This window comes from Anolis carolinensis, chromosome 3 (assembly GCF_035594765.1).
Source record: "Anolis carolinensis isolate JA03-04 chromosome 3, rAnoCar3.1.pri, whole genome shotgun sequence".
NCBI classification, from domain to species: Eukaryota; Metazoa; Chordata; class Lepidosauria; order Squamata; family Dactyloidae; genus Anolis; species Anolis carolinensis.
Window position 1 is genome coordinate 197439833 of NC_085843.1, and position 20397 is coordinate 197460229.

The window sequence follows — 20397 nt, forward strand, 5'->3', positions numbered from 1 at the left end:
TACAGGAAAGAAGATTCTACCTGAACATTAGGAAGAACTTTCTAACCATATGAACTGTTCAATAGTGGGATTTTCTGTCTTGGAGTGTGGTGGAAGCTCCTTTCTTGAAGGCCTTTAAAGAGAGGCTGGATTGCCATCTGTCAGGGGTGCTCTGATTGTGCTTTTCCTGCATGGAAGAGGGTTAGACTAGGTGGCCCATGTGGTCTCTTCCAACTATTATTCTGTGACTCTATGATTCACAGCATCTACACAATTAAAGGCCCACCTCAGCTGCAGACTTGTCAAATGCCCAGAGATGTACAAAGATGGCACACTGATTCTTGGGAAGATGACTAGCCTAGAGGAGGCTGTTTGAGTAAGTTGTGGGCTCATTGTGCATGTGCTTAGTCTGGCTCTGCACATAACTGGCTCTGGGCAAAATAACCTGTATTGTGAGAAAAGTGAGATGTAAACCAAATAAGTAAATAAGAAATAAATCGGGAATTGCTGTTCTGGATTTGGAATTCCATATGCCTTAGATAACAGGAAAGCTTCACTTCTTGTAAGAGCCTACCACTCTAGTGTTTTGCAGTGTAGTGCAAATCATCTCTCTACACCACACCTGCCTCCCCTTCTGCACGACAGGGATAACACTCAGCTTTCTCAATGGGGTGTTACAAGGCTTAACTGGATTCTCTGCAGAAAGCATCTTTAGGAATAAACAGTATTAATTCCTACTGCTTTTGTAAAGTGGCTGCTTTCCAGCTTAAGTAATTACTGCCATATTGCCAAAAGCTTCGAGCTGTATAAGACTTTCTTTGATTCCTGAGCCCAAACAGCTATGTGCTACTGATATTTAGTACACAATACTAGCTTCTTTTCTAAGCAAAAAAGGACTGCTTCTCCAGTTGAACAAGAGGGTGTAGTCTTGAAAATATAAAGCTTTCAGGGTAAAAAGAATTCAAGCTGGTTGGAAGCTTTTTAAGGGCTCACATACAATTATCAGATCCTATCTCATGATCTAACTGGCCATGCTGTCTATAGAGGAGTGTATTTTTAATGTGCCTTTATAAAAGGCTGTGTTTTCAGTTGTAAATATTTCAACATAATAATAGAATGGAAAAATATACAATATGCTCCAAACGTCCTTAATTGCCAGGAATATCTGTTATTTTCTTGTGGCCATCCTTGCTTCAATTTCTGGAACATGGGGATGGGATGGTTTTGTTACTCTATTATGTTAAGAACACCACATACTGTGTTGTCATTTAAAAGACTAACCAGTTTTATTTGTATTAACAGTCCAGTTCATCAGAAGCATTATTTCCACATGATCCCTATTGTTTATCCCTCCCTAAGTAAGAAAAATGTTAGTACGACTTGACAGCACCATCATTCCTCAAAAGTCAGCTTTAGTGATGCCTGGTTAGTTCCATGTTAACAGAGCAAAAAAGCGTCTGCAAGCTTTAGGATGAATCTTGAAAAAGCTACCCAAATTCCTCAGCCCTATCCAGTTCAGTAGGTTCAGCACCTTGGATAGCAACTTTAAAATTTAGATTAAAACAAACAGCAGATTTAGTGCTTCAATAACATGGAATCCAATAGCTGCTAGTGTTTTGCATCCTTGTGGTTTGAAAAAATTACATAGCTGAGAGGATTTTTGGATGAGACTTTGATCATGTCATAACCGGGCTTTATTTACTGAATTTTATGAATTTTTTAAACATCTTCCTTCATTAATATTGTAATCTTTTTTGTCTTCGTACCTATTTTTCAAGCCTTTTCCTTACTAAATTAAGCCTTTATAGAGGTTCACAAATGCTGAGGACAAATGCAGATGTCATATATCACTGCAGAGTGTGGAGAAATCCACCCACAAGCATGAAAAATGGCTTTAACTTTTGGCCTTGATCCATTTGGGCAAGCCACACTCTTCATTTGGATCTGCAAGTAAGTATAATTGTGGCAACAGTCATGGGGTTACATCTTGATGCTGGAGTGAATGTGTTCTATAACCACAAACAAGTCTCCGTTGGAAGATTAAATTATAGGATAAGGAAAAATTGTCTTTCAAATAGTCCTCAGTAAAACTAAAAATGCTGGACAGATAAATGGTAGTTTACTGAGGACTTTTTCTGCTATAAGCAACCAGACTTTTTCAGCAGGGCACCATAAAGCAGACATTAATGATACAGCAAATGCTATTTTAAGGGTGAAAATCTTCCAATGCTTATGAATGAATGTTAGTGACAGTTTGCATGTCTCTTCCTGTTGGTTGGCCTTAGCCATACACTCTTCTTGTATCAATTAGACTGCAATTACAGCAGTGCGAATGTGTCCAATCTCCATTTATCTCTCTCTTTCTCCCCTCCATGTTTGAAGAATGGCAGTTACATTAGAGGCCATTAGAGGTGAGATGTGTTGTTATCTCTCAAATTCCATGACTTAGTGGCCTACTTAGGCAGAAAAATGAAATGCAAAGATACAGAACGGGGGATGCCTAGTTTGACAGCAGTACGTGTGAAAAGGATCTTGGAGTCCACCTGAACATTAGGAAGAACTTCCTCACTGTGAGAGATGTTCAGCAAAGGAACTAATTGCCAACTTGGTAACAGCAGCAAGATTGTTAATAGCCAAAAAATGGAAAGGAAGGGAGGAGTGCCAATTGGAAGAATGGTATAAGGAGGTTTGGGATATTGCGATAAATGATAAATTGACATGTAATATTAAAATTAAAAGAGGGTTATTAAAAAAGGATGATTTTGGGAAGATGTGGGGAAAATTTATAGAGTTTGTATATGTAGAAGGAAAGGGGGGGAAACCTGTAAAAGAAACAATGGAATTTTGGAAATAAATATTGTAATTGGCTGGTCTGGGGTGAAGGGATAGCATTAGGTGAAGGGTAACAAAAGGTAAATAATATGAGTATGTAATATAGTTAGAGAGTGAAAATACCATAGGAGCTATGATATACATAACTCTGTATTGCAAATATGTTAAAGAATGTATAAGTTTTAAGTACTGAATATGTAAAATTCAAAAATTTTCAATAATTTAAATAATAAACTGGAAAAAAAGCAATGGAACTTTCTGCCCCAGAGTGTGGTGGAGGCTCCTTCTTTGGAGGCTTTTAAGCAGAGGCTGGATGGCCATCTGTCAGGGGTGCTTTGAATGTGATCTTCCTGCTTCTTGGCAAGGGGTTGGACTGGATGGCCCACAAGGTCTCTTCCAACTCTATTATTCTATGATTCTATTATCCATGTAATAAAGTCCAAAATAATTATCAGTCATATTTCATTTTTAATTACTCTGTGCACTCATAAGTAATGGAAGATAGGGATTATTAATATCTTGGCAATTATGATGATGATCCCACTAAGTAAAGATAAAAGATCTGAATATTTAAATTAGCAGTGGGAATTGTAGTCTAGAACAGTGGTTCTCAACTTGTGGGTCCCCAGATGTTTTGGCCTTCAACTCCCAGAAATCTTAACAACTGGTAAACTGGCTGGAATTTTTGGGAGTTGTAGGCCAAAACACCTGGGGACCTAGAACCACTGGTCTAGAACATGTAGAGAGCTCCAAGTGGCCTACCTTTCATGTAAACATTACAGAACTAGAAGGAGCAATGTTCTGATACTGCACAAAGCAGCTTTCTATATTTCTGGGATCACAGTTCCACATTTTCTTTCCTTTCCAAACTACTAGCGTTACAGAACACTTAACCGAATTATTGTGGCAGGTTTTCTTATATATACACAATATAAACATATATAATGGTTTGGTTTAATTTATTTAAGGCTAGTATACGATGAATGGTTTGATCCATTTCACAATTCCTGCATGTTTTCTTTTTGCAAAGGCTATAGTATTGAAGGAAAAACAGATTTGTCTGAAAGGTAACATCTGTCCTCATTTTAAATGCATCTTCTGTTAAAATGAATCCACATTTTTCCTATTAAATAAATGATAGTAACATTCTGGCAAGCTACAGGTAGATTCAAGAATAGAGAAGATATACATTGCCCACATCCAGAGATACCAGGTTAATCCTTTCACATCTCAAGCCCTATTTATCCAGCATGACTGCTTATGCTAGGTATCCTCTATCTAGAAGCTAAGGCTGAAGTTACAAAGTGAGTGATAATACTAATACGATTAAACGCCTTACACTTGGGAGTCAAGGTACTGTAATTGTGCTATCAGCAAAACCTTTATGGACAGCTTTCTACTGCACAGATGATGAAAATAAGAAAAAAGAGCAGAGAGAGGGCTTAACAACCATCACAGAAAGAGGATTTTTCTAATAAGATTGAAGAGAAATGTCTGTAGAAACGCCCTCCCCCCAACGTTCTCACAGGCTTTGCCTGATAAACAATTGTGGCTGTTTTTCTGTATTTGTGTACTAGTTATATCAGTTTCAGGCCTAAGGAGATATATATATATATATATCTTCACAAGCTCTCATTTAGCTAGAATGCTTCAAAGTGTCAAATAGTAATACAGGCAAGAACGTTTGGCTTTAATTGTTGGGTCAGAACTGTAATTGGGGCAACTTTAAATGACTTGATTACTGTGTAGAGTGATATTTGCCCACTATTTTACCTTTGTTGAAAGAGCTACATGAGCTTCACATACATTATTGGGCCAATTTAAAAATATCAGTGTTACTGTATTGTGCACAAGTCCATGAACTGCTTAGGACCAAGGGCTTTTTCATGTTATAAAATCGTAGCACTATGATTTTGTTGGAATATCAACCCTACTGTATTTCTCAAGTGAAACACAGAACTCGAATGAGTCCTGAAACTGAACACAAAGGAAAAGCAACTTGTGTTAAAGGACCTACCAAGTCCCAGCACTGCTTTCAGTCTAAATTACTCACAGCACTGTTTGAGATAGATAGTAGGACTGTGCAAAATTATTGTTAATCCTTGAAAGTGAAATAACATTTGTTAAATTTGGAACAGGATATCGGAAAGGTAGAATCAAAACCTACCCAAAACGTTTTTGTTTGAATTTTGTAAACGACAGAAATCAGTTTTATTTTCAGTGCAATCAAGCAAAGCAAAGGCAAAAGGGTTGCCATTCCCTAGGAGAAGGAAGCATCAGGGAGAAGTTTTGTCAAAACTTTAAAAAAAATCTCCAAAATCAGTAGATGTATGAATATTTCTGAAATTTGAGGGGAATGATATGTAATCTATGTCATTGTACAGAAAATTCAAGGAAATAGCTCTTGTAATTTTTATTTTAAAAATCCATGGATAAATAAAATGTTCTGAAAATTGATGGGCTAACAGTGTTAAATGTGTTCTACCATTGTAGCAGGTTTGGTCAGGTTTGGTCAAAATGAGGGAGAAAGGAACCCCTGAAGTTCCCCCATTTGCGCAATTACTATAACGAAAAAGTAACAAAATTTTGTTACTCTCGTTATAGTAACAAAATTTTCCACTAATGATACTTTAGAAACACTCTAAAAATGAAATACCAGTGCCCCCTAATTTTGTAATGAGTTTTGTAACTTTTTTCATTGATTGCACAGCCCTAACAGCATTTATTTTATGCATCATTATTTTATAGAACTTCAGGGTTATGCAGACAATGAAAAAATGTGCATGAGCAATATCTAATTTTGACTCACAATTAGTGACTTATACAGTCCTCCATGTGGAACATGAACTCTGATGGGCATTGGACTCACAAACTCTGAATATAGAGTTTTACTTTCTATGTATATATGTGTGTTGGTAACACATGGATTATATTTTGGTTTAATTACTGTTTTATAGTTCATATTAGTGGATTACATTTCTAGCTATAGTGGCCTCTTGCCTGTGCATTTCAGGGAATCCTTTCTCAATATCTAATGCATACACGACAATCCTTATCTAAGGTCTGAGACATTATCCTGAGGATGCACCCATGGAGGCTAGTAAAACCACAATACTATAAGTATGTAGTATGAATGGATCCTTCCCACCAAAGGATAGAAGCTACAATCCATCATTGCCTGGAAGGTGAAACATTCTCCATCCCTGAAATAACTGTTTGGAAAGGTTAAGGTAATTCCTCAGACAAAACGGAAATGACATATTGGTCAAGTAAAACCTTAGTCAAATAGGTGAAACTTGTAAATCATCAAGAGAGATACTATTATGTTGTGTTGTTTCACAGTGAGTAAGAGGACTACTTACTCTGTATGGATTTATGACACCAATAACTTAACTAATCTAAGAAAAATGTTCCCTGCAAGACAACATAGCACTTAACTTTTCCCCCAAATATATAAAATGTGATAGCTTGGAGTTAGGCAATTTGCGACATGAACACTTTCAGGCACATCAGAAGAAATATCTACTTCCATCTTTGATTTAAGCATAAGTAGAAAAACCTCCAATGGCATCATATAGTAGTACAAATAGAAATGCTATTATCGTCCTCTCCTCAAACACACACCTTACTTCTGTGCCTTTAAAAAAGCCTATTCGATAGAAATGAATCAGCTGATTTTCTCCTGATGACAAAGCTCAATATTATGGGCGGAAGGAGAGGAATCACCTTTGGGGGTTCTTCAAGATCTACAGATACAATGCACAAGAAATTCTTTGCCCAAATAAATGAATTGTAACTGTTTCTATCAGGAGAAATCCAAAGCTGCACACTATATTCAAATAATGATAACACAAAGTAATAGAAAGGTGATTTGGTTTCGTTAATTCCAAAGCCTATACTGATCACCCAGCAATAATGAAATCATGTACAGCATTTCAGCATTACAGTCACCTTTCTGCATTAGCAGGCTAAGCACTGGCAGATGCAATTATGTGCAGAATGCTGTATTTACTAATGCCTCCACTATTGACATCATTATTTAATTATTTAAATAATGACAACACAAAGCACTATAGTGCAGATCTGGTTTCCCTAACTTCAAAATCTATACTGATAACCCAGCAATAATGAAACCCAGTACAGTATTTTTAGCATTACAGTTGCCCCTTCCACATTAGCAGGCTAAATCTTATTATTTATTTATTTTTACCATATTTGTACCCAACCCTTCACAACCCTGAGGGGGACTCAGAGTGGCCTCACATATCGGCAACAATTCAATGCCTTAAAATAACATATAATTGGTAAATATCTACATTAAAAACCAGAGAATTAAAACATCTAAAAACAATTACATCAATTATTAAAATCACATAGTCCAAAGTCATAATCCAGGGCCATTCCAATTGTCATTGCACAGATTCTATGTTTTTTATTGTACTGCAGTTATTCTTCAAAAGCTTGGTCTCATAGCCATGTTTTAGCTTACTTTCAAAAGGCTAGAAGGGAAGGAGCTTATCGAATAACACTGGGGAGGGAGCTCCATAGTCGAGGAGCCACCACTGAGAAGGCCCTGTTTCTCGTCCCCACCAACCAAGCCTGTGCAGGAGGTGGTACCGAGAGCAGGGCCTCCCCAGTAGGTTTTAATCTCTGTGATGGTTTATAGAGGGAGATAAGTTCAGATAGGTAAGCTGAAAAGAAGAATGCAGATAAAAAATCATCATGTAACAAAGGAATTTGAATGTGTAACTTATAAGGAAATGCACACATTCTAAGGTTTAGCTCTTTGACAGTTTTTGGATTCTTAATTAGTATAAGACTGTATTAGTTCAAAACATAATGTTTGTAGAGACTCGGGTTATTATTGTAGGTTTTTGTCAAGCTGTGAATTCAGTTTATTGGATAAAATCAAGAAACATCTCTCTCTGAAAACTCTTAATCACATATGGGCACCAATTAAGGCCAGTCACAGCTGGCAAGGTACGAATTTAAATCAGCCTGAGGTCAGAGAGGAATCTACAAATGCAGCACCAAATGTTATTCCTTTAGGTGAAGCCTCAACTCAATTGGCAGGGAAATCTAGAAGAGCTCATACTATTGGTTGCAAAACATGCTGGATATATGTGTTTGGAGACACAACAATACTACAAATATTAAGACAGAAACAGCTGAAAGATAAGAATGGCAAAATTCAACCCTTCTAGCAAATGACAGGACAATAATTTGGAATGGCTTGAGGAGGAATCGGCAGTATCTACAGTAATTTTGCATACAATCAATCCTTAAATTGGATCCATAGTGCAAAGAGACATCCTACCACAATTAAGCCAGAACTTAGTTTCTTCAACAAGCATGTTTCCTTTTGTTAATAAAATTCCAAACACTAATGTGAATGATTTTTAGCTTTCAGTTTGCATTTTCGCAGTGATGTTCATGTGCTAATCTCAGTACTAGAACAGCTGCTTCAGGTTTCAAAAGTTAGCCTTGGCTCCCATTTCAGGATTGGCCTTGATAACACCACACTGCAATGCCAAAAACACATGCCAAGAGTTTCATAGGCAGATCAGAACAGAGGATTTAGCCCTAGATACAACTACTATGAAGGACAATAAACTTGAGAAGAGTAGGGGATCAAATAGTGATGTAAATCCTGATTGGATTCATGCTCATCTATTAAATAGAAAAATGGGGGGGGGGGGGAATCTCACAAAGTGAGCAACAGAGAAGTAGATAGATTTGTCTATTTGTTTGACTAAATGCCTAAGAAATCTACACAATTTTGAGAGCATTGAGGGTATGTCTGTGTGTGTCAGGGGAATATTCCCATAAAATGAGCATCATCATCATCATCATCTCTTATGCACCTCTCCCAAGGCTTGAAGCAGGGTAGAATATAAAATTGAAATACCATACAAAACTAAAAACATATAAAACCACTTGCACATAAACAAAACACATAAAAGATTAAAACACAAAACATTACGTATTAAAGTAATTCATATTTATTAAAACGTCAATTTAAAATTCATAGTTTATAATGGACTAGGTAGGCCTGCCCGAAGAAATAGGTCTTTAATGCTTTTTAAAATTCAGATAGTGTACTCAGCTGTCAAATCTCTTCCTGAAGCTCATTCCACAGTCTTGGGATGTCCAACAAAGATGCCAGTTTTATCTTGGTTGGTTTAAGTAAATATTCCCAAGACACCTGAACTTATGGGGCAGATCAAATAGAAGGAGGCAATCCTGCAAGTAACCTGGACCCAAACGTAGAGCTTTAAAGGTAATTGTTGTTGTTGTTGTTGTTGTTGTTATTTGTTTTTTCTCTCCATAAGGAGACTCAAAGCGGCTAACATTAAAAGCATTACAATACAATTTAAAATATAGTAATATACAAATATTAAAACAGTATTAAATATCATGAGTATTAAAAACAATTCAGATTAAATCCATAATAACATAAAATTTCAGCAGCCCCTGACACAATCTTAAAACCCTTCACCTTCAAACACCTGCCTGAATAAAAAGGTTTTAGCTTGTCACCAGAAGGACGGCAGGGAGGGGGCCATTCTGGCTTCCCTGGGCAGAGAGTTCCAGAGTTGAGGGACAACCACCGAGAAGGCAAGCCCGCTGTCTCATTCCCACCAACCGAGCTTGAGATGGAGGTGGGATCGAGAGAAGGGCCTCTCCTGAAGATCTCAGGGCCTGGGCAGGTTTGTACAAGGGGATGCAATCAGCCAAATAACCTGGACTTGAAATGTCTAGGGCTTTAAAGGTCATAACCAGCACTTTGAATTGTGCCCGGAAACAGACTGACAGCCAGTGGAGCTGCTGCACTAGGAGGGTTGTTTGCTCCAGCCCCAGTGAGCAACCTGGCTGCAGCTCTTTGGACCAGCTGAAGTTTCCAAGCACTCTTCAGAGTCAGCCCCATGTATAGTGTGTTACAGTAATCCAGACGGGATGTAACTAAGGCATGGACCACCATGGTCAGATCTGTCTTCTCAAGGAACAAGCGCAATTGGCACACAAGTTTAATTGTGCAAAGGCTCTCCCGGCCAGCACAGATACCTGACTGAGTCCAGGAGGACCCCAAACTGCAAACCTCTGTCTTCAGGGGGAGTGTAACACCACCCAGTACAGGTTGAATCCCCTGGTCTGCCTTCCAACTGACCAGGAGTAACTCTGTCTTGTCTGCATTAAGTTTCAATTTGTTTGCCCCATCCAGTCCATTACTGATAACAGGCATTAGTTTAGGGCAGGGGTTCTCAAACTTTTTAAGTGGAGGGCCGGTTCATGGTCCTCAAACTACTGAGGGGCCAAATTATCATTTGGGGGGAAAAATGAACAAATTCCTATGAACACAGCACATGTCATATTTGTAGTGCAAAAACAACAACAACAACAAAAGAACAATATTTTTTTTAAAAAAATAACCAACATAAACATATCAGGATTTCAATGGGAAGTGTCGCCCTGCCTCTGGCCAATGAGATAGTCAAGTTAATTGGGATTGTTGTTATTGTGTGCCTTCAAGTCATTTCAGACTTTGGGTGAGCCTAAGTCTAAAACTGAGGGCAGGGGCCAGGTAAATGACCTTGAAGGGCCGCATCCGGCCCCTGGGCCTTAGTTTGGGGACTCCTGGTTTTGGGTCAGGACAGCTTCCTTGGCATTAGGTGGAAATGAGCAGTAGAGGAGTGTCATCTGCATACAGGTGGCATTAAACTCCAAAACTCCAGACAACAACAACAATGATAATAGTAACCCTAATAACCAACACTTTGGATTTTGCTTAAAAACCAATTGGCAACCAGTGGAAGGATTTTCATATTGGTGTGATGTGCACATTACTCGATGATCCTGCAACCAATTCAACTGCCATATTTTGAAATACAGTAGAGTTCCGGTTATCCGAGATAAAGGGGTGGGCCCAATCTCGGATAACCGGAACTGCTCAGGTAATAGGGTGGCCCTATTCTCCCTCCCAGCAATCCAGTTTAGGGAAGCGCCCTGTGATCTCTGCTGCCCCAGCGAGCCCTCGCCCCTTGGGAAGCACCCCGTGAGTGTTCCTCCTCCCTCTCACTTTCCTTCTCTCAAACTCGAAAGAAGGAGAAGGAGAGGGAGGGACGCCCCCGGCGGTGCCTCAAATAATACTGAGTTTTGGTTAACCGGAACTCGGCTAACCGAAACTCTACTGTAATTTGGAGTTTCCAAACTTAGGACAGAGGTAGCCCAATCTACAGCACACACAGAAGGTCAACCTTGAGATTACCAGAATATGCAGTTGTCTTTTTTGACAGCCTAGTGAATGTAATAGCACTCAATGTTTTTCCTCTCTGTGTGTGCATACTTCAAAAAAGATACATTACTTCACAAAATGTAAAGTCACTAGTTTTGTGCAAAGATACCTGTACAAAATATAGACCCCCCCCCTTCCCCCACACACATACATTTGGTGTTTCAGTCTTGCATTGAAAGTGAGATCTTGCCAAGAGGCCAATAAATTCTGGATAGTTTGTCTGTCTGGGCTAAGCTGGGCCTGTCTCATCCAAAGCCTTACCAATGGCAAGATTTTTCCATATCCCTAGAAAAAGGCAGACTTTTTGGGAACCTTTTCAATTTTCTGTCTACTAACAATACATTTTTCATATATTAAACCAGCTTAAAGTAAAATGTTCAAGTCCTGGCCCCTCTTGTTTGGGATCAGTTGAGACATTATGTTTTTCTAACACAGGTGTTAATGTTCACATTGTTTGACCACAACATATGGTAAAGTGAGATAAGTTTTCCTTGGCAGAGAGATTCTGTTTTTACCTCATCATTAATGTGCAAAACAGATGGAAGGACAGACACAGTAGGAGAAATCCCTGAAGGGATTAGGCTGGACTATAAAAAGTTACTGTTACTGACTGAGATATGTGGTCACATCGTATCTTTTAATATCAGCCTACTATTTGAAGGCATAACTGTACCGTAGATACAAGGAAACTTGGGAGGATAGAAAAATGAGACTAAACAAGACATAGGAATTCTATAAGCAAAGCGAATTCCAAATACCCCATATATTTGTATATTAGTTGACTTTATGTATAACATGAGGATAGGTTTTGGAGTAAAAATTATGAATTTTGATGTGATCTATGAATAACTTAAAAGTAATTCTGAGGAGAGGGGAAAGTGCCCAGACATTCTAAATGGCCTTTCATCATTCAACATAGACAGAGAAGTTGATTCCTTTTATGACAAAATGTAATGTATAATATTAACTCTTATAAAAAGGTAACCAACTCCTTTTCTGAGTAGGGTGGTGAAAGGTGAGAGCTTTGTCTGGGAGAACCTAAAAGAAGCAACAACTCCCTCTATTCTCTCTACTGTGGTGCCATATCTGGCCATTTTGATTACCTCCTTGGTACTTCCCTTCCCTTCAAAAGAGTGCATAGAGGATAAAGAGGGTTGATGCTTCTTATAGAGTTTCCCAGAACTTACTAATCTCTTGCCTTTCACTCATCTACTTAGAGAAGGGGATGATTCCCTTTTTTATAAGAGTTAATATACAGTATTCACATTGACCTGTGGATAAGTTAACCAAGGTCATTTGTTTCTTTACTAAAATTTTAGACTTATAAATGAGTATATATGTAAGTCTTTGTGTTATAGGATGCACTTCTTTTCTTTAGGAATGGCTAATAGAGCTTGACGGTTTCATCTTTGCAGCATTTCATCTGAGGAGTCTTTCAAGTACCTTGCTGAACATAAAGGATCCATAATAGCAATGAATTTAAGATCAGAAGCTAAGGACTTCATCACATGTACTTTTAAATCTGTGAAGCCCTGCCAGAAGTGAATGTATGTCATGTGACGAGCAGTGTGGGGCTCTGTAGATGAAGTGTGTTGCAAGCATCCTAGGATGCTTGCGAAGACCCATGTGATGAAGTTGTAAGTTCCATTTATTATACCAAGACTTGCTGCTAGATAAGTAGATATAGGATAATAACTCAAGACACTTCTAGATATTGGGGTTTTAGTGCTACTAATAAAAGACATTTTGCAGCCATTGCTCCATCTTTTCTTCTCCCTCCTCTCCTCCTTTTGTGTAAAAAAGGCAGAGCAAGCAGTGGAAAAACATGGGAGGATAACAAATGGAAAACAAAAAAAGTAGTCTTGATCCCATCGAAAGTTCTGTGAATAAAGCACTGTAATCACACAACGTGGCCTAATAGTTTGACTCTTGAAGTTAGTTGTCTACATGATTTTCCACTTACCTGAGTCCAAAGCATGTACTCATGCTTACAGCAGATATGGCATAATCCTGTACATGACCATGGTAGTAGCAGTGATTCTAAGTAAACAGATAAAAAGGAAAAATAAATCGTTATACGCTATTTGTACCTATAATGTATATATGTCTTAGGTGAAATATCTGGGACCATAAGTGTTTTGGATTTTGGGTTTTTATGGATTCCAGAAACAAATGGTCCAGATCCATTATTGTTTGGGTTCATAGTGTGTTCTGGGTGTAGGTGAACCACAACTCCTATAAATTCCTCAGTGGGAGTCACAGTGCTCTGACTTGATGCAGGGTGAACAACTTTCATAATGTGGAATCGGTCCCCAAACTCCTTCAGTATGTTTAGTTGCTACTCAGTTCTGCTCTGTTTGTAATGCAGACAGATTTGAAAGGGAGAGGCAGTGGGCGGGGTCATGCAAATTCTACACCAATGGAGAACCCTGGGATGCTTGCCTGTGGTGGAGGAAAATGTAAAATCTAGGATGAAATTGTCCCCAAATGAAAAAATTCCTTGGGTGGTGGGACATAGTGTTTGGGGAGGACATTGGCAGGGGTTGGGGCTGCGTGTTCATGGTGCTCACTGTAACCTGCAATGTCAGTTGAGGGAGTGACTTGGTGGCTTCTCAGCACTGTGAACTATAGCCTGTTTGTGGAGGTGGGAGGCTGTCTATGTAAGTAGACAGCTTTGCCACATATACACATACAGATTTTCATTTTTATTATGTGTATAGATTGGAAAAAATTCTAAGGCGAAGCATTGTGTAAAATTAAGCAGCTAAGAAGATTTCACTGCCATTCTCTCTAAGGTGTTAGCTGTACATGCAACTTGTTTGCAGTAATATGAAGCAGATCTATAAGACATAATTAAGAAAACTGTGGTTGTAAGTAGTAAAGCTATTCACCAGTTTTATAGCTTCAGCAAGAAACAGAACTTGAGAAAATGGGTGGGGAGAGCAAGACCATTTTATTAAATTGGGCTAACTTGGAAGTAGAATGTTATTAAGAACAGGAATACTGGAGATTTCTAATTTCAGATGCAATAATTCCATTTCATTTTGTAACAGGGTTATTGCATTTCTTTAATAAATCCAGCTGCTTACAAAGGCAACCACAACAAAAGATACATAGTCAATAAAATTACACATTTGTCTGGAATTCAAGGCTATTGCTGATGAAAGATAAAACCATATTCCTAATTATGGGCCAGGCTGAAAAATAATGTTTTAGTCATGTCCTGCATTTTCTCCTTTCATTTCTTCTGCCTTCTTTGAATGTCACATGGAAAGCACAAGAACCATTGTCAAAGGTTACTATCTTATTAGCACAAAGGAAAGCTATCACTCATATTTCAACCTGACAGCCACCTCACTCTGCCTCTTATTCCTTGGTTCATTCACATCTGAGGTGCATTAATTAACCTTTCCAAAACCAGGGCATGGTTTTCAATTACATAGTTTCAGAGAGCAGACTTCTAAAGACCACCTTGATTTTGTTGGAGAATGCAACAGTGTGAAAAGATCACGGTTGAGCTTTCATAGTTCAGGGGTTTGAATTCTTGGCAAATTGGATTATACCATAAAGAAAATATTAGTTGAAGATACGAGTATTTCTCTGTTTTATTTATTTTGTGTCAAAAGGCAACTGGGTGTAAAAAATAAAAATCTTATCATCTCTTTGCAGTGCTTACATAAAAAGAAACAAAATGATTTCCCCTACAAGTTCATTTTTTTTATCTGCACCAGTATCAGAAGGACACAAGAAATAAAAGAACGAGAAATGTGTAAATTTAGATAATATTGCCAATTAAAAATATATAAGGAAAGAAAGCTATGATAAAGAGGTTATACAGGCTGAGCATGCCTCATCCAGAATTCTGAAATATAAAATACTCCAAAATCTGTAACGGTTGACACAAGAGGCTGAGATACTGGTTGCCTGCTTTCAGCCACTTGGTAAACGCTTCTCTCCCCAATTACTGGCTACTGGCCTCTTCCACCTAAACCCCAAATCTCGCCCTTTCAATCTGGGGGTTGGGAGTGAAAGAGAGTGGCGCAAGAGAGTGGCAAAGCAAGAGGGGAGAAGAGGAAGATCTGAAGGGAGCTGTGTGGCCACCATTCTCCACCCTAGTGGCCTTTTCTCCCTCCTTCCTTATTTCCATCCTATTCCCACCTCTGCTCCGCTTGACTGGGCTCCGGTGCGCCCCCACTAGGGAAGCGAGGAGAGCCCCAAAGAGACTGCTCAGAGGGGAGAAGGTTGAGTATCGCCACCATCACCATCCGACTGGTGGCGAGGAAATAGCTCCCTCAGAACTTGACAGAACTTGTTCGAACTTGCCTGAGGTTGTCGCAGCCATCTACTATTTGCCATTGCTCTGTCGGACCGAAGGGCAGTGAGCCCTCAGCCTGGGCCAGTTGGAGCAGCATTACCGCTACCTCTTTATTTGCCATCTGCCGCTGCCCTGCCGGACCGGAGGGCAGCGAGCCTGTAGCCTGGGCCAGAGGAGCTGCACTCTCAGTAAACTGTCTTCCATCGGGAACCCGCTCCCTTAGAAATTTGCCAGAGGTTCCGGTGGTCATCTGGGCCAGAGGCGCTGCATTACTTCTGCCCTTCATCTGCCATCTGCCGCTGCCCTGCTGGACCAGAGGGCAGCAAGCCTCCAGCCTTGGCCAGAGGGGCTACAACTTGTGTTGCGCCCGTCCAGCGGCCTGTCTTCCATCGAACCCACTCGTCAACTAGTGGCTGAACCGGGAACTATTTCTACACCTGCTCCGGTCCCCTTGGGAGACTGAAGGGTGAAGTTACAGCGTAGGACTCTACCAGCACTAGTCCTCTGGAGAAGGAAGCGAATAACTCTCTGTAATCTATGCTGACCTTGGGACACTACTGTTCGGGCTCGCCATCTTGCCTGATTCTTTTGTGGTTGTTTATCTATTGGTCATTTTATTTGTTTCTTGTAATTATTTTTAATAGTGATGTGTACTATGACTGGGCTTTTGTTCTGTTTGTTTAGTGCAGTGAGGAAGGTTAGACTGTAGTGCTGAGGGCTTTTGGGTGGGTAAAGAGATATTTCCTAAGATTTCTCATGAGTTATTGGTTTGGGTTTTGGTTCTGTTGGACTTTGGAAAGTGATTGAGGGTCCGAGTATGTATTGGTAAGTGTATTTAGTTCTCTCAGGAGAGTAGGTTCTAGAACGTTTGAGAAAGATCAGTGAGAAAGGGTGGAATACCTTTGAAGGTTTTTGAGTGGTACTGTTGGAAGGCTTTTGGTGAAAGTTGTACAGGAAAATGAATCAGTTGGGAACTCATGAGAATACTGAACTTTCTCACCTGTGTGAACTTATGGGGAAGTCGCTTGACCTCGTCTTCTCACAACTTGCTACATTAAATGAGAAGATAGACTACCTCTTCAAAGGGATCTCCCTCTTGGTAAGCAATCCTGGTCAGTGTTACATCGGGAAGGAAGAGGACATCGCGACTGCCACTTCAAACGAGTATAAGTGGTCTTTGTCTTCTGATGGGGAGGGTGGGGAATGGCAATCAGAACATAAGGAGGAATTTTTGAAGGAAGATGGGGACGTTGAGAATGAGAGACAGCTTCCTCATGACTACAGGGGAGAAGGGAGGGCTGGTCATAAGGTTACGGATCAGGGTTTAAAAAGGACAATTGCACATGGAATATCCGAGTCTGGCCTGTGCACACTTGACCCAATGCGCCACCAAAAATATTTACCTCAATTAGAAAAATTGGCGTTTGAAATAACAGACTCATGGTTGAATAGGGGCAGATGGACCTCAAGGAGAGCGGTACAGGAGTCCCTCGGTCAAATACTATCTGTGAGCCCAAGTGTAGTCAAAATTAAGTTCATTTCATGGCTACGTAGGGACTTTCAAGCTCAGGACCGCTCCATACGTCTTGTTATCACCTTTGATGATAGCACTTTAATTGAAGCACTTTGGGCGCGTAAACCCCTGTTGAATTCATGGGGTATTAATATTAGGAAGGTATTTCTGGACCCCACAATCCGCCCCTTGATGGCAGGTTCGGAACTGCATTTTCAAGGTACCATTAGTTCCAGAATGGTTAGTGCCCACGACTCTTTATCTAGGTCCCCTCCACTCTTAGAATCTTGTGTAGTGTCCCCCATTTCAACTCTAGACCCTTCCCAATCTATTCTCGATTCCCGCCCAGAGACATTGATCTTGTTTAGTCAATCTAGTTCCCCTGACTGCTCCATCATCTCATCATTACAGGATTCATTCTCAGACTCTAAGCAGGATAGAATCCTGAGTCGCTCCCCATTTATGGACAGCTGACTAGGGCATCGCAATGAGAGCTCTATCCTGCCTGTCGCCCTGGGGGGAGTGGACCGGAGCCTGGGGGAGACCATTGAGGTCGTGTGGGGGAGGAGGAGGAGTGGTCACCTTTATCCCAGGGATAAGCGCAACAGAGTTCTTGCGACCCTGGAGAAGGATAGGAGTGGTAGCCTCCATGACAGTCCCCTCCGTTTGAAGGTCCTGCTATTTAATGCCAGATCCGTCAATGGTAAATCAGCTATCATCCAGGATTTGATCCTGGATGAAGCGGCGGATCTGGCTTGCATCACCGAGACCTGGTTGGATGAGCCCGGCGGGGTAAATCTCGCCCAGCTGTGTCCTCCAGGTTTCGGGGTGCAACAGCAGGCCAGAGCCGGGGGGCGGGGAGGTGGGGTTGCGGTGGTCTTTCGGCAGACAATCTCCCTGGTCAGGTGCGCCATCCCGCAATCTGCAGGTTTTGAGTGTGTCCATCTTAAGGTGGGTACCCGGGACAGTTTGGGGATTCTGCTGGTGTACCGTCCACCCCGCGACACGGCAGTCTCCCTGCCCAAGCTGGCAGAGGTGATCTCTGGTGCGGCGTTGGTCTCTCAGCGGCTGGTAGTGCTGGGGGACTTTAACATTCATGCCGAGGCCACATTAACTGGTGCAGCTGAAGACTTCATGGCCGCCATGACGACCATGGGACTGTCCCAAGTGATATCTGGTCCCACTCATCAAGCTGGACACACACTTGACCTGGTTTTTGTTGCGGCAGATGGTGAGGTCGGAGCGGAAGAGCAAAATATTCTTCCGTTGTCATGGTCCGATCACCACCTGATCAGTTTAAGACTCACTGTGACCTCAAACCTCCGCAGGGGTGGTGGACCCATTAAGATGGTCCGCCCCAGGAGACTGATGGATCCAGATGGATTCTTGAGGTCTCTTGGGGATCTTCCTGTCATGGAGGCTGACGATCCTGTCGATGCCTTGGTAGATCGCTACAATAGCGAGATGTCCAGGGCAATTGACATGATCGCCCCCGAACGTCCCCTCTCATTGCGAAGAGTCACTTCGGCTCCCTGGTTCACGGAGGAGCTGGCAGTGATGAAGCGCTCGAGGAGGGGACTAGAGTGCCACTGGCGGAAAACTCGTAGCGTTTCTGACCGAGCACGGGCTAGAGCCGCTATTAGGGCCTACTCCGCGGCTTTGCGGGCAGCCAGGAAGACCTTCACGACTGCCCGCATAGCGTCTGCAACTAACAGACCATCGGAGTTGTTTCGGGTCGTCAGGGAGCTCCTTCACCCTCCTGAGGGGGGAGGGGCACCCGAAGACTCGGCAACTCGGTGCAGCGAGTTCGCGCACCACTTTGCAGACAAAGTCGCTCAGACTCGCTTCGACTTGGATGCTAGTTTTGTTGCAATGCCAAAGGAGGTAACTGAGGCACCTGTCTGTTCGAACTTGTGGGATTCGTTTCAGCTTGTTCGCCCGGATGACGTGGACAGGATCCTTGGGGCGGTGAGAGCGACCACTTGCTCTGCAGACCCTTGCCCCTCGTGGCTAATTAAATCGGCCAGAGGAGGGTTGGTAGAGTGGTTTGTGATGATAATTAATGCCTCTTTGGATCAAGGCAAATTTCCATCTGTCCTCAAACAGGCCATAGTGAGGCCTATATTGAAGAAGGCCTCCCTTGATTCGGCCATTCTAAACAACTACAGACCAATCTCGAACCTCCCTTTCTTGGGCAAGGTCCTGGAGCGGGTGGTTGCCTCGCAGCTCCAGGGTTTCCTGGATGACACCGATTTTCTGGACCCATCGCAGTCTGGCTTTAGACCTGGGCACAGTACTGAGACGGCTTTGGTCGCCTTGGTGGATGACCTCCGCAGGGAGCTGGACAGGGGGAGTGTGACCCTGCTGGTTCTCTTGGACATCTCAGCGGCTTTCGATACCATCGACCATGGTATCCTTCTGGGACGGCTCTCCGGGATGGGCCTTGGGGGCATGGCTCTGTCGTGGCTTCAGTCCTTCCTGGAGGGCCGTTCCCAGTTGGTGAAGCTGGGGGACACCTGCTCAGACCCCTGGCCTTTGACCTGTGGGGTCCCGCAAGGTTCCATTCTGTCCCCCATGCTTTTTAACATCTACATGAAACCGCTGGGAGAGGTCATCCGGAGTTTTGGAGTTCGGTGCCATCTCTACGCAGATGACACTCAACTCTACTACTCCTTTCCACCGAACTCCAAGGAAGCCCCCCAGATACTGAACCAGTGCTTGGCAGCTGTGATGGGCTGGATGAGGGCGAATAAGCTGAAGCTTAATCCCGACAAGACAGAGGTCCTCCAGGTCAGTCGTATGTCCGGTCGGGGTATTGGGTGGCCACCTGTGCTTGACGGGGTCGCACTCCCCCTGAAGGCGCAGGTCCGCAGTTTGGGGGTCCTCCTGGACTCAGCACTGACGCTTGATGCTCAGGTGTCGGCCGTGGCCGGGAGGGCCTTTGCACAATTGAAACTTGTGCGCCAACTGCGACCTTACCTCGTGAAGTCTGATCTGGCCACGGTGGTCCATGCCTTAGTTACCTCTAGACTGGACTATTGCAATGCACTCTACGTGGGGCTGCCCTTGAAGACGGCCCGGAAACTCCAACTAGTTCAACGTTCGGCAGCCTTGCTTCTAACTGGAGCAAATTATAGGGAGCGGTCAACCCTCCTGCTTAAGGAGCTCCACTGGCTGCCGTTCACCTTCCGGACCCAATTCAAGGTGCACGTGATCACCTACAAAGCCCTGAACGGTTTGGGACCCTCCTACCTTAGTGATCGCCTCTCGCCCTACGAACCTGCACGATCTCTTCGTTCGTCGGGGGAGGCCCTCCTCTCGCTCCCACCTCCGTCACAAGCACGGTTGGTGGGGACGAGAGAGAGGGCCTTCTCCGTGGTGGCCCCCCGGCTCTGGAACTCGCTCCCCAGGGAAATCAGGCAAGCCCCCACCCTGGTAGCATTCAGAAAGAGCTTGAAAACCTGG

General features: G+C 42.2%; 1 protein-coding gene across 3 annotated transcripts in view; it reads right to left on the bottom strand.

The window, feature by feature from the left end:
- The window catches only part of adam12 (ADAM metallopeptidase domain 12), a 355264-nt gene that overhangs the window by 132741 nt on the left and 202126 nt on the right, over positions 1-20397 (bottom strand). For all 3 annotated transcript variants that reach the window (XM_008106757.3, XM_062976054.1, XM_062976055.1), the window contains exon 5: positions 13068-13144. In XM_008106757.3, the coding sequence (XP_008104964.1) occupies positions 13068-13144 (77 nt within the window). The remainder of the gene's footprint in view (positions 1-13067; positions 13145-20397) is intronic.